This window comes from Photinus pyralis, unplaced genomic scaffold (assembly GCF_008802855.1).
Source record: "Photinus pyralis isolate 1611_PpyrPB1 unplaced genomic scaffold, Ppyr1.3 Ppyr1.4_LG1, whole genome shotgun sequence".
NCBI classification, from domain to species: Eukaryota; Metazoa; Arthropoda; class Insecta; order Coleoptera; family Lampyridae; genus Photinus; species Photinus pyralis.
The window spans coordinates 62,749,373-62,763,854 of record NW_022170249.1 but is presented as its reverse complement, the minus strand read 5'-3'; the positions used below and the strand labels follow the sequence as shown (position 1 = coordinate 62,763,854).

General features: G+C 41.5%; 1 protein-coding gene across 1 annotated transcript; it reads left to right on the top strand.

Annotated features, from left to right (window-relative positions):
* The first annotated feature begins 477 nt into the window (after window positions 1–477).
* LOC116180711 lies at window positions 478–13,706 on the top strand. The gene is made up of 4 exons (XM_031500833.1): window positions 478–2,619; window positions 2,773–2,965; window positions 3,076–3,573; window positions 12,503–13,706. The coding sequence occupies exons 1-4, from the start codon at window positions 2,374–2,376 to the stop codon at window positions 13,318–13,320; spliced, it is 1,755 nt and encodes a 584-aa protein (XP_031356693.1). The 5' UTR covers window positions 478–2,373; the 3' UTR covers window positions 13,321–13,706.
* Window positions 13,707–14,482: the final 776 nt, after the last annotated feature.

The following is a 14,482-nucleotide window of genomic DNA, read 5'->3' as shown; positions in this document are numbered from 1 at the left end:
ACACGTAACTTTGCGTATTCGCAAAAAAAGATCGCATCTCAAAAATTGACCCCCTGGCATATCAAGTGCATATAGTCTAACGGCACCTGTGATACCAAACCTATATCAAGATCAGTAAGTAAAGTCTTTGCATACTGATGGTCATCATAAAGTACATTTTTCGAGGGGTTAACCACTGTGCGCAATACTGTCACAAATTCTGTCGCAATCCCCCGAAATCGCTATGGAAATCGCAAAATCGCGTGGAAATCTTGTGAAATCGACCGGCAATCTTGCGAAATCCCGCGAAATCCGTTAATTTTTGGAAATCGGAGCCTCACAGATAACCTTGAGTTTCAAGTTTCAACCAATCATAGCGTTCCAAAAATTTCCCGCGTGATTTTCAGCGCAATGCGTAACGGAAGTGTTAACTTTCTGCAGCATAAACAAAATACTTATTATGAGTGCAGTCTGAAGTGACCCAAAATTTCAAAACGATTACTTAAACAAGAAAAATGGCGGCATGCTCCCTGTTTTTATTTTTACCTGGTATATTGGTTTTCTCTGTTAATATTTAATCTTTTCAATGTGACAAACATATAATTTTTTAGGTTGGTAAAAAATGCAGCGAGTAAATGAAAGCAAGAATAAAATTTTGGATATCCTAAAAGAATTTGATATAGATACCAATTTTCCAGCATACCTTATTGATCTCCTTGCATACACCGGATATTCTAATCATAAAGCTCTCAGTTTATTAGACGACGAAGACATCGTAAAACTTGAAGATTTTGCAAGAAAAACTTTACCTTTGTTACTTACAGAAGAGGAAAAAATAAGTTTTTTTGGAATTTTATTAGAAATCTTCCTGTGTTTTGCATCGTGGATGGAGACAAAAAACTACTACAATTTTTGAGAACAAAATGTAAAGAATTTGAAGAAAATAAGCGAAAAAGACTGAATACTAACGATAGAATAAATAATCGCCAAACAAAAAAAAAAAGAATATCTGAGACACCAGGTACATCTCAAGCTACATTCCGAGGTACATCCCTTTCTAGTACGGCTTCTGATAATGACTGCGCTTTATCTTCTGAAGAAAATAACTCGGAAAATAATGAAAGGATCCGAGAGCACATAAAATTGGTTGTTCGCTCCTATCAAGAAAAATTCTTGAAAAGCATAGGAGCAGAAGAAAGTTCTTGTCTTCAGGAACAAGCAACTAACGATATCATTGTTGAAGTCAAGGATGACGTGGCGTTTATTCAATGTAGTCGATGTGATTTTAGGTCAAAGGCATACTGCGAAATAGATAAGAAGAGAAATAAAAAAAGTGGGTCCTTTCAAACGTCAATAGGCACTTTAAAACTCATTTTAAATTACCCTCCGAAAAATCTACAGTTAAAAAAAAATAAACTCGAATATAAGAAAATATTTTTTACCGTCTAATTCATCCTTGCCACCAGAATGCCCAAATTCACGCCCATTAACAAACAGAGAAATAGACTTATCAGAAGAACAATCTCCAGAAACTATGCAGGAAATCTCGCAGGAAATAGACTTTTCTGAACAGAACTTGGAACAGGACATAAATCAGGATATTTGTAATTCTGTAATTTCAATAGATGACAGCAGAGGTGAAACCGAGGGTAAAACGGTGTGTAACTTGAATATTTCGCCGGCTGAAAACACGCCTAAAAGTCGTTCAAGAACGGAAAAAAAATTTCCTACCAAAAATTAAATTTTGATTCTAGTCAGACTAAAATCACCGACTTTTATAAAATTTGTGAAGAAATAAAAAGTCAAATACTTAAAAACGCAACGCTAAATAAAGCTTTTTCAACATCAGCAAACATTTTTTGTGAAAATAGACAACCAGAAATGTTAAATAATGAGTGTCAAAAACTTGGCCCAGAATCGTTTTTTGAAATGCTTATAAGAGCCGTAAATAAAAATTCTTCAGAAAGCTCTTCTGCTAATCGGTACCCAGATGAACTAAAAAATCTGTGCCTTTATTTGTTTTTAACTTCAGGGCGTCTTGCATATGAGACTCTGGTAGCTAATATTCCAAACGGACTTCCTTCTGTTTCAACTTTAAGTAGAAGCTTGTCAAAAAATTATGAAAAATGTGGAGAAGGAGAATTAGCATTTGGTCAGTTAAAAGAATTCTTAGAAAAAAGAAATTACCCTCTTCGGATTTTTATTTCAGAAGATCAAACGGCTATTGTGAGGCGACCGCGTTATGATCAATCAACCAACCAGTTAGTAGGCTATGTTCTTACTAATTTGGAACACACTGGTTTTCCGAAGACGAATCAAAACTTAATAAATTCAGTCTCTAATATTAAAAATATTATAGAAAATAGCGATCTTGCAAAAAATGCCTAAGTTTTTATGGCTCAGCCTTTACAAGATGGGGCTGCCGCATTTTGCTTGACTTTGTTTGGGAGTAATAACACATTTACACATGAAGATGTATTATTAAGATGGAAATATATACAACAAGAAACCACAAATTACAATATTGTAGTCGATGGAATTTCTTCTGATGGGGATTCTCGTTGCTTAAAAGCCATGAAAATAATAGCCGGACTTCCTGCTTTCTCCAAACAAGAGACACCGTATTCACCATACTTTCAGGTAATTTTTTTATTTCTCTGGAATTAAACAAAGAAAGAACCGAGGAAAGAACTAAGTAGATTATAAAAATTGTTTTTTTTTGGATTATTTAAATACAAATATATTTCCGGTTTTTTCTAATGTTCATAAAAGTAAATTTATTTACCCTTTCAGGCAAATTTTGACATAAATAATCTAGTGCCAATGCAAGACACAGTACATATTGCCACTAAAATGAAGAACAGATTATTGAATGAAAAAATTGTGTTGAAAATGGGAAATTACGAAGTGTCGAAGGATCATCTAACCGATTTGATTAACACTGTTTCCAAAGACAAACATTTATTATGCCTTAGTTATCTGGATAGTAAGTAACATTACTGCTTTTTTTATACAGGGTGTAATTACTAAAAGTAAATACCCAGTTTCTTTCAGTCCTTTGTGAAAATTTGCTTAGCTTTTATTTTTCGTTGTTAGGTTCGGATAAAATGAATTTTGAAGCCATCGACAAATTGTCGTCCACTCGTGTGATCAGCTTACTAACCAGTGATGTATGCAAAGCTACCCGTCAGTTGCTTGTTCTCACTCGATACATTTTGGATTCATACTTGGATAAGTCATTATCAATAGAGGAAAGAGTTTACTTAATTTGGTATGTAACGCTCTTTTTACGTCTATGGAGAGCTTGGATTAAAGAACAAAGCAACTACACCTTGGCAAAAAATTGGCTCACTCTCAATACATATACTTGCATAGAATTAAATGCACATGGTTATATGATCCTCATTGAAAAGTTTAGAAGCAATCCTGAATTTGTGTTACCATGGATTTATAGCAGCCAACCGTGTGAAAAATTCTTTAGGCAGACGAGGTCGATGACATCAACTTGGTCAACTGTCGTAAATTTTGACATGCTGGATTTGTTAAGAAGAAGACACAGAATTCAAGCTATAAATAGTATAATAAACGATTCAGGTAAAGTAAATAAAGAAGCTTATTGGATATTGTATAGCATTACATAATAGTAAGAAAAGAAAAAGACATATTAAGTACAGCTTACCTTAGTTTCAAGCTTAGTTTATTAATTTTTTTACTAAGCATGAAATTGTGTCTAATGCAATAAATGTAACAGAAAATCTCTACTACTTAGCAGTACTGTGGAACTCACTATTAGATGCGACAAAATTTCATTAAATTTATGTAAGTGGTGGGTACTAGAGATGACTTTTAAAATTTGTAACGAAGCACCCGGAATTTCTCCATTTAGTTTGCAGTTTACAAAGACCACCCTGTATGTAACGTTTGGTTTGGGCTTCGTTACGCAAGAAGACCGCGTTATTTTTGTAACCACCGAAGGATGTTGTCCTGGCGAAGATGAGGGACAATTAATATTCTTTGGTTTCAGCGCGGTTAATTATTTATAAGATGTTTTAGATTCCCATAATAAGTAAAATCAAGGATAAAACGAGTTCAAATCGAGTTGTTTACAAGTTTTGCAGTCCCGTCCGTATGCCTGCATGTTGCGATAAGAGTGTTAAAGCGATAGCGCCGTTTGAGAAGAAAAGTCCAAGGGAGCTAGTTGCAGATTGGATTTATGAGTACTTAGGTTTGATTACGCTTAATTAGGTAAGCGCTGTTAATTAATGCCATGTTAATGGGCAGTAGTAAACCTTGTCAGAAACCGTCGAGAGAGGTGTCCACAGAGGCGCTGTAATTTTTCTAATTGTTTGCAAGTTGTCCCAGATTTTTAAGATAACCACAGGAGCCGCAATTAATTAAAAACCGAATTATTTTCTACCGCTCTCGGTACGAGCACCGCCCGGCTTTGGAAATTCCCTGTTCCACTTCCACCAAAATTGGTTTCCTTTAAAAGGAAAATGCTCATTTTGGGAGGGATCTTTTCTGCCTCATACTTTCGAGTTGTAAGTACGCCTTTTGATTTCTTTAATTTGCGAAACCGTATCATTCCGAATCCACCGAAACCCTTTTGTTTTACCGTTTTACCGTTTGAGCGACCGTAAGTCAATCCGTTATCCTTTCCGTTTAACTACCGTTTTGAGTTTACCTTTTTGCACTACCGTAACTTTTACCCCGTTCGGCTAAGTTTCATTACCGCCTTAAGCTTACCGTATTTTCTATCGATAGTGTTACCACCGTTTAAATCACCGTTACTTAACCAAGGTAAGCGCTTAATTTTCAATTACGTTGATTAAAGGGGGGGGGGAGTATATTCTGTTCTCCTTGTTTTTCCGCTTTTCGTTCCCCTAGACACCGCTAATTGATTTGTGCTTTATTGCTTTATTCCCTTTAGGAAATTTACCGTCCGGGCCGTTGGCCATATTTTGTTTTAGATTATCCGGAAGTGACCGCCGCCATTTTGTGGTGAACCCTGACCGATCCCTGGTTATTCCGTTCTCCACTTGAGGATACCCGGAGGCTTTCCACCCCGTCCGCGAAGACCGCACCGCCCCTTTTCCCAAGACTTAGGGGGTGCAGATTAAGTCTTGGTGGCGCCCGAGTGACCGACCGACCGTCCCCGGTGTAATAATTGAACTGTACAATTATATTATTGTTCGACAATTAAATGAACTTGAAATAATTGTGCTTTCCTTTATTCAGAATACCGTTCGTGCACGAGCTAAGGGGGAAGTTCGTCGCATATATTTTTGGCGCCCGAGAGCAGGGACTTGAAGGGTACAACACCACCTCCGCTGAAACAACCACCGCCACCGGCCATACCGACACCAAAAACAACCACCGCACCGCTGGAAGTAAGGTCAGATTTTTATATTTTTACCGACTTAGAACATTTTTCAAATTTATTTTTGAACTTTGAAATTTTTTTTTAAATTTTTTTTTGCTATCAACTTTTAGTATCCCCATTTCATTAATTGATTTGATTGTTTATTGTATAATCGAAACCTGGGAAAGAGAGAAATTTTTTTTTCCGCGCGTGTGACTTGATTTTGATTTTGACTTGTGTTGATACCATTTATTTTTGAAAATGTCTCCACCTATTGATCTTGATCCCACCATGGAGTCTGATCCCGAACTTATTCCTGAGGATGAACCGGTTACCGCTACTTTTGCTACTGACGTCCGGGTCAGCTGGGTTTATAAGCTCCGCAAAGCCGAATTAATAGCCGAGTTGAATAAATTTAAGTTGAATACCGAAGGCACCCGCGATGAATTGTGTCGCCGTTACATCTGTTTTCTCCGCGAAGGCACCCGTTCTCCTCAGCCGTTAAAGTTGCCACCGAATATTACTTTTACCCCGATAAGTACGTCTTCCGCCACCGCCCTTGTCACCCAACCGCCGATTATGAGTCATTCATATTATCCGCCGTCTGTTTCTTATACTACCGCTGCTCAGGGATTTGCACAAACCCAACCGTTACCGCCAGTCTGGACTATGCCAGCATCTAATCCGTATGCTCTATCTGTTGGGAGTCCGCCCCAGATTCAGCCCTCCTCCGTCCCATTCAAAATTAAAACCCGAGATTGGAATGTTAGCTTTGGGGGGAATACCGATCCCATTTCTTTCCTGGAACGCTTGGATGAAATAAGCCTTCGCTACAACATACCGGGCGAACAGTTACTTCTTGTGTTGCCAGAATTATTCACCGGCTTGGCACTTCAATGGTACCGAAATAACCGTCTCCGCTGGCGCACTTGGCTGGACTTCGTCACCGATTTTCAAAATTTTTATTTCCCCCTTGATTATCACATTAACCTTGAGGCACAAATTAGCCGCCGTGGTCAAAGAGTTAATGAACCCGCAGTCCGTTACATTACCGAACTGCAAACGCTAATCCGTCGACATGGCCGTATGTCCCCTGAACAGGAGCTCTACTGGTTACACCATAACTTATTGCCTGAATACCGCTTATGTATCCGCCGTACCGATTGCCGTTCCGTAACCGAGTTGACTCAAGCCGTTAAGAATTATGAAGATGTGTACCGAGAAGCCCGTCAGGCTCAACCGTCCCGATTCACTGTTCCATTTAGTGGAGGTGATCAACCGAACCGTACCGAATCTACCAACCGTACCGATTCTTACCGAAACCGAACCTATTTTGACCGAAACCGTACAGATTCCGTAAACCGCACCGATTTTGCAAGAAACCGTACCGAAACCGCTTACCGTACCGATTTGAATACCAATAATCCACCACCGCTCCGTACCAATAGGTCAGTTAGTTTTGCCGAACCACTTTCCACTCAAAACCGAGGGCAGTTGGTTTCTCCGCCACCCATTCCGAGACAATCATTAACCCCTAGCCGGAACTGGACTTCTCGCAGTTCATCCGAACAGCCCAACCCCAATACCACCCGAAATTTACTGCCTTCCGCCCCTGTTAATACCGCTTCTAGGCCGCCTGCACCCGGTCATTCTACAGAGTCCGGCGAGGCTCCAGTTTGCTGGAGGTGTGGTCAAACTGGGCATTGGAGATCTCAGTGTCGCAACCAACCCATGCTATTCTGTTCGCGCTGTGGTAGACGAGGAGTAATGTCCCGAGAATGTGGGTGTCAGACCCAAAGTAATCCCCCTAACCGTCCCGTCCGAAATTCCGCTGACACTTCTCCCTCCGCTGCTGCGATACAAGGTACCGACCCCCGTCCGTTTATTACAGTTCACATTCATGGCCACCCGTTTACTGCTTTGATTGACACCGGATCAGCCATTTCATTCATTAACAAACATATCGCTACTATAGTTGCCGATACCGTCCGACCGCCGAAACATAAACAAGCCAAGAGCTTTACCAATCAACCCGTTAATATCCATAGCGCTTATATTGCTCCGATCACCATCCTAGAAACCGAAATTCCCCATTTAGTCCATCATGCCCCAGGTCTTGGTTATGAAGTACTCCTTGGAATGGATTTTCTCTCCAGAACCGAACTCCATTTCAACATGAAAACCGGCAATTTATTCCTTGGCAGTTTCCTTGTTCCTCGAGTTAGTCCCGTTTCTCAACAATGTATTCCCTGTTCCGTTATTACCCCGCTAACCGCCGTCGAAGAAACCGAATTACAAGATTTTCTTCAAACCGAATTACCACCATTCGAAACCCTGAATGGCTGCACCGACTTAATCGAACATGACATCAAACTCCGAGATCCCACACCGATTAAACAACGATACCGTCCCCAAAATCCCCGAATGCAAGCCCTCGTTAATGAAGAAGTCGACCGTATGCTAACCGAGAACATCATAGAACCGTCCGAAAGTCCATGGAGTTCACCGATTGTCATGATCCGAAAGAAAGATGGCAAGATGCGTTCTGTATCGACTTCCGTAAAGTCAATGAAGTCACCGTTAAAGACGCCTATCCTCTTCCGTTTATTAATGGGATTTTAGACCGCCTCCGTCAAGCCCGTTACATTTCAAGCATCGACCTAAAACAAGGGTATTGGCAGATACCGCTGACCAAAACTAGCCGACCCATCACCGCATTTACCATAGCCGGCCGAGGACTGTTCCAGTTCAAAGTTATGCCGTTTGGTTTACACTCCGCCCCAGCCACGTTCCAGCGTCTTTTGGATCGTGTCATTGGGCCCGAAATGGAACCCCGAGCGTTCGCTTATCTGGACGATATAATCGTGCTGGGAAGAACGTTCCACGAGCACTTAGACAACTTAAGGGAAGTTTTCCACCGACTCCGATGGGCTAGTCTCAAAATCAATCCTGAAAAATGCCAATTTTGCCGTCCGTCTCTGCAGTATTTGGGCCACGTCGTGAGTGATGGAGGTCTACAAACCGATCCGGACAAAGTAGCCGCCATCCAGCAAATACCGACTCCGCACAACATCAAAGCCGTCAGAAGATTTCTTGGGGTAGCATCTTGGTACCGCCGTTTTGTCCCGAATTTTTCGAACATCGTATCCCCACTAACCAAACTCCTCCGAAAACACCAAAAATGGAGTTGGGGTGAAGAACAAGAACAAGCTTTCGAAACCCTGAAGAACCGTCTAACCAACGCACCGATACTGTCTTGTCCTGATTTCGACCGACCGTTCGTTTTACAAACCGATGCTTCCCACACCGGACTTGGCGCAGCTCTCACACAGCAAATCGATGGAGATGACCGAGTGATTGCGTATGCAAGTCGCACCTTAACATCCGCCGAGACAAATTATTCCGTTACCGAGAAAGAATGCTTAGCCATTGTCTGGGGAATTGAGAAGATGAGACCGTACCTGGAAGGCTATCATTTCACCGTACTATCCGACCACCAGTCTTTACGCTGGCTGCATTCAATCAAAAGTCCGACCGGCCGTCTAGCAAGATGGAGTATTTTCCTGCAGCAGTATGACTTCGAGATCAAGTACCGAAAAGGAGTTCTCAACCGTGTTGCCGATGCTCTTTCCCGTGATCCTTTACCTCATACCGAGAACGACACTACCGAAACTTCCGAAGTACCGATTTTTGCCCTTGAATTACCCGAATGCTCTTGGTACCGAAATAAATTTAATGCCGTAACCGACCGACCCGATACCGTACCGGATTATTGCATCCGTAACAATAATTTGTACCGTCATTTTCATTCTAACACATTAAAAGATGAAACCGTTACCGATCCGTGGAAACTTTGTGTTGCCAAACCGAACCGAAACCGTATCTTGCATGAAAATCATGATTCACCTACCGCCGGACATTTAGGTGTCACCAAAACCGTAAACAGAATTTTAGATCATTATTATTGGCCAGGTATGTTCCGAGATGTAGCTAAGTATGTCCGTCACTGTGAATCTTGCCAACGGTACAAGGTATCTCAACAGCAAGCCGCGGGGAAAATGCAGCTATATCCTAACCGTTTACCCTGGGACATTGTCAGTACCGACATTGTAGGCCCACTTCCCCGTTCCTCGAAAGGAAACCAATATCTTCTGGTTTTCCAGGACCGTTTTACCAAATGGGTATGTTTTAAAGCCGTTCGTAAAGCCACCGCCGCTACTGTTTCTCAGGCTTTATTTGAGGAAGTTGTTACACGTTTTGGTACACCGAGGATTTTGATTACCGATAATGGAGCCCAGTATGACAGCCGAAATTTCAAAAATCTCCTCTCCGAACTTGGTATTACCCACCGTTTCACACCGCCGTATACTCCGCAGGCCAATCCCGTCGAACGTGCCAACCGAACTTTGAAAACCATGATTGCGCAGTTTTGTGAAGAAAATCACCGGAGTTGGGATAGGTTTTTACCTCATTTCATGATGGCTATGAATTCCTCCGTCCAAGAATCAACCGGATTTTCTCCCGCCTACTTGAATTTTGCCCGTGAACTTGTCCTTCCGAATACTGTCCACCGTCAGCAAGAACCTCCGAATCCCGATACCCCTACCGACCTGACCGCCGAAATTCCCGAACACCGTAACCGTTTAGACAATCTTCAGGATGTGTTTCAGCTAGTCGCTAGGAATATAGGCCGAGCGTTTTCAAAGCAGGCGCATCATTACAACCTCCGACACCGAGAATGGAAACCGCATGTGGGTGATTTGGTACTCCGGAAAGACCACCCTCTGTCCAAAGCTGCCATGGGGTATGCCGCGAAGTTGGCGCCGAAGTACTCCGGCCCATATGTCATCCACAAAGTGGAGTCACCGGTGGTATTCACCCTGAAACATCCGTCCGAGAGGACCAAGATTCCGAGAGTCCACGTCAAAGATCTGAAACCCTATCGACCGTAGGGTAACCGGTATTGATTTGACAATGCCCCGTAGTCCGTTCCGTCCCGTTTTATCCGTCCCGGAGGGGAAGAATTTATGTGTTACACCGCTGTGACCGACCGTATAAGTTGGGAGTTTGTTCTTATATTTTTTTAGAATGTCCGACTCCGAAATTGAGGTGTTAGATTGGGTGGAGACGTTGGAGAAGGAAGCGTGCCCCAGGACTGTAAGCAACACGAAGGCGGAGACCCGAGCGGTAGGAACACAAGCCTCCCCCCGCGCCACCCGTTCGGTGGGAACCCAGACCGGCTCCGAGGAAGTGACCGCCCCAACTACGCTACGAGGACGAGTGGAGGAGCGCCCAACCCTGCTGCGGGTGACCAGTGCCAGGGACCCCGAACTGGCGGTTCACTTGTGTTGGAGGTGCGGGAGGCTCGGGCATTGGCGGAGAGCATGCCCGGCCCCACAGGCCACCATTTTTTGCTCGAGGTGCGGCGTAGTGGGAAGACTATCGGCGTGGTGCCCGTGCCGCCCTAGGATACCTGAGACCCGAAGGGGCATTTTGCCCTGGGGGGGGCCACCACAATAACCATGTTATCCTCGAAAAAAAAAGAGAGGAATAAACCGATCAGTATAGCAACCGAATTTCAATATTCCGTCCTGTTTTCCCGTCCCCGAGTTTTGTGTTTTAGGATACCGTGCCGAAAAGAGTTCCACTCTTTTCTTTCCGAAGAAAGGGGGGTGTGTAACGAAGCACCCGGAATTTCTCCATTTAGTTTGCAGTTTACAAAGACCACCCTGTATGTAACGTTTGGTTTGGGCTTCGTTACGCAAGAAGACCGCGTTATTTTTGTAACCACCGAAGGATGTTGTCCTGGCGAAGATGAGGGACAATTAATATTCTTTGGTTTCAGCGCCGTTAATTATTTATAAGATGTTTTAGATTCCCATAATAAGTAAAATCAAGGATAAAACGAGTTCAAATCGAGTTGTTTACAAGTTTTGCAGTCCCGTCCGTATGCCTGCATGCTGCGATAAGAGTGTTAAAGCGATAGCGCCGTTTGAGAAGAAAAGTCCAAGGGAGCTAGTTGCAGATTGGATTGATGAGTACTTAGGTTTGATTACGCTTAATTAGGTAAGCGCTGTTAATTAATGCCATGTTAATGGGCAGTAGTAAACCGTGTCAGAAACCGTCGAGAGAGGTGTCCACAGAGGCGCTGTAATTTTTCTATTTGTTTGCAAGTTGTCCCAGATTTTTAAGATAACCACAGGAGCCGCAATTAATTAAAAACCGAATTATTTTCTACCGCTCTCGGTACGAGCACCGCCCGGCTTTGGAAATTCCCTGTTCCACTTCCACCAAAATTGGTTTCCTTTAAAAGGAAAATGCTCATTTTGGGAGGGATCTTTTCTGCTTCATACTTTCGAGTTGTAAGTACGCCTTTTGATTTCTTTAATTTGCGAAACCGTATCATTCCGAATCCACCGAAACCCTTTTGTTTTACCGTTTTACCGTTTGAGCGACCGTAAGTCAATCCGTTATCCTTTCCGTTTAACTACCGTTTTGAGTTTACCTTTTTGCACTACCGTAACTTTTACCCCGTTCGGCTAAGTTTCATTACCGCCTTAAGCTTACCGTATTTTCTATCGATAGTGTTACCACCGTTTAAATCACCGTTACTTAACCAAGGTAAGCGCTTAATTTTCAATTACGTTGATTAAAGGGGGGGGAGTATATTCTGTTCTCCTTGTTTTTCCGCTTTTCGTTCCCCTAGACACCGCTAATTGATTTGTGCTTTATTGCTTTATTCCCTTTAGGAAATTTACCGTCCGGGCCGTTGGCCATATTTTGTTTTAGATTATCCGGAAGTGACCGCCGCCATTTTGTGGTGAACCCTGACCGATCCCTGGTTTTTCCGTTCTCCACTAGAGGATACCCGGAGGCTTTCCACCCCGTCCGCGAAGACCGCACCGCCCCTTTTCCCAAGACTTAGGGGGTGCAGATTAAGTCTTGGTGGCGCCCGAGTGACCGACCGACCGTCCCCGGTGTAATAATTGAATTGTACAATTATATTATTGTTCGACAATTAAATGAACTTGAAATAATTGTGCTTTCCCTTATTTAGAATACCGTGCGTGCACGAGCTAAGGGGGAAGTTCGTCGCAAATTATACTGAAGAAATTTAGGCCTAAAACAGTATTTGTGGTAACAACTAAATGTGTTTTTTAGGAGACAAATTCGTGTTCCCCAGAGAGAGAAACAAGAAGCTAGGTGCTAATTTAAGAAACAAAGAAACATTTATTCCGCCAACCGAAGAATTACGAAATGTTATAATAAAAGCCAGAGATGATGCAGTCAATGATTGTAAAATACTAGGAATAGATATGTTAGAAAATCAGTGGGAGGCAGCTTTAACGGAAGTCTCTATTCCAAAGCAAGATGATTCTGACCATACAGACAGCAATTTTTTGCTTCAATCCAATGTTGCCTCGACGGCACTTCAAGATGAAGCAGAACAATTATCAGAAACCCAATTAACCGCAAATGAAGAAGATATACAAGATATTAACAAAGATGAAGAGATTTTGCAAAATTTTACATCCTTAGATATAAAAGACCTAAGCGGATGCAAAACAGACATATCAGACATCTCTTTAATCAAAATTAAAATTAATGATAAAGAAATGGTAGTTAAAAAATCAACTTTATGTTGGCTGTTTTTCAAAAGAAAAGGACGCTTGTCGAGCGATAGGTTAATTCGATGCAAAGCTACGAGTGGACCAACGAGTTCCTCAAAAAAAAGAACATCAGGTATTAATGAAAAAATAGGCAAAAAATGTGTCAACAACCGGGCCAAAAACACAGAAAATTTGAAAACACAGAAGACTCAGCAGAAGAAGAAAAGTGAGAATATCTCAGATTCTGAGACTTCAGTAAGTGATTCGTTGTCTGTTCATAGCGAGTTTGAGAATGAAACCTTTTCGGAAGACGATGATTCTGAAATAAGCTCGGAAGTAAGTAATATAAGTCGAAATATAAGTATATAACAGGAAGCTTATTATGCAGTATGCTACGAAAGCTGGTATTATTGGAAGGATCATAAAAGTGGTAGATAATGCAAAAAGTGAGATAAAGTTTTTAAAATTAGAACTAGATAAGTATGTTTGGCCAAGAGAGGACGATAAACAAATTGTTAACAATAAGTTCATTTTTTATGGTCCAGTGTCATTAATGGGTAATGGACCTTTTCATTTAAGACGAAATGAGAAAATAAAAATTGAGCAAATTTTTAAGACCATTAAGAAAGAGCTAAAAGAGTTTTTGTAAAATGTTTTGTTTTTTAGACATGTTTCTTAATATTTTTTTTATTAAAATTTGTGTAAGACATAGGTATTCGTTTATTGTCTTCTACAAAACCCTTAAAAAACTGCCCGTATTTCTTAAAAAATCTGATAAGGCTTCAGCATCGCACATAATTGGGCGAAAAATAACACCACACTATCACCCCGCGCAATCCTACGAATTACTGTGCAATCCAGCGAAATCTTGCGCAATCGTGCGAAATCCGGCGCAATCGTCCGAAATCCGGCGCAATCGTGCGAAATCCGGCGCAATCTTGCGAAATCTGGCGCAATCATGCGAAATCGCAAAAAAATCATGAGAAATCCCAGTTTTGCGCAATACTGTCACAAATGTTGCTTAGTGGTTTGCCCCTCGACATTTTTAAAAGAAGAATCGGTCCTAAGAGTATAATTTTTTAAATACTGCCAAGTGGTTCTACCAATGTATACACCTTGCGTACATTTTTCACACCCATGAAGTGAATTATGCCCAGAGATGCATTTTATAAAAGATCTAGCTGGGGCGTCAGCTATAATACAACTTACTTGAAAATTATAATGTATACCATTTATTGTAACTCCATTTGCTTCTAAACGACTGCATTCTTCAATAAATGGGGCCAAAAAATTGTTAGCACTTGCGGGTTTTGTTTCTCCATAATAAAGGGATACAACTATTGGCTTTTTATCAATTGCTTGGTCTAAAATACAAAGTAATGGCCAAAAACGACTTTGTTGTACTTGAATGCAAAGGTAAGCCATCAACATTTACAGAGATAGACAAAAAGTGATTGGGAGAAACATTTTTCATTTTCATTTTTTGTTCTATTAGAGGATAATTATTTGAGAAGATTAACCCAGATTGTGA

What these genes read in the sequence shown, in the direction of transcription:
- LOC116180711 (XM_031500833.1), top strand. Translation starts at nt 2,374, where the DNA reads ATGGCTCAGCCTTTACAAGATGGGGCTGCCGCATTTTGCTTGACTTTG. An exon ending in ATGCCTTAGTTATCTGGATA is followed by an intron (nt 2,966 to 3,075) that starts GTAAGTAACATT and finishes TTTCGTTGTTAG; the next exon opens with GTTCGGATAAAATGAATTTT. An exon ending in TAGTATAATAAACGATTCAG is followed by an intron (nt 3,574 to 12,502) that starts GTAAAGTAAATA and finishes TGTGTTTTTTAG; the next exon opens with GAGACAAATTCGTGTTCCCC.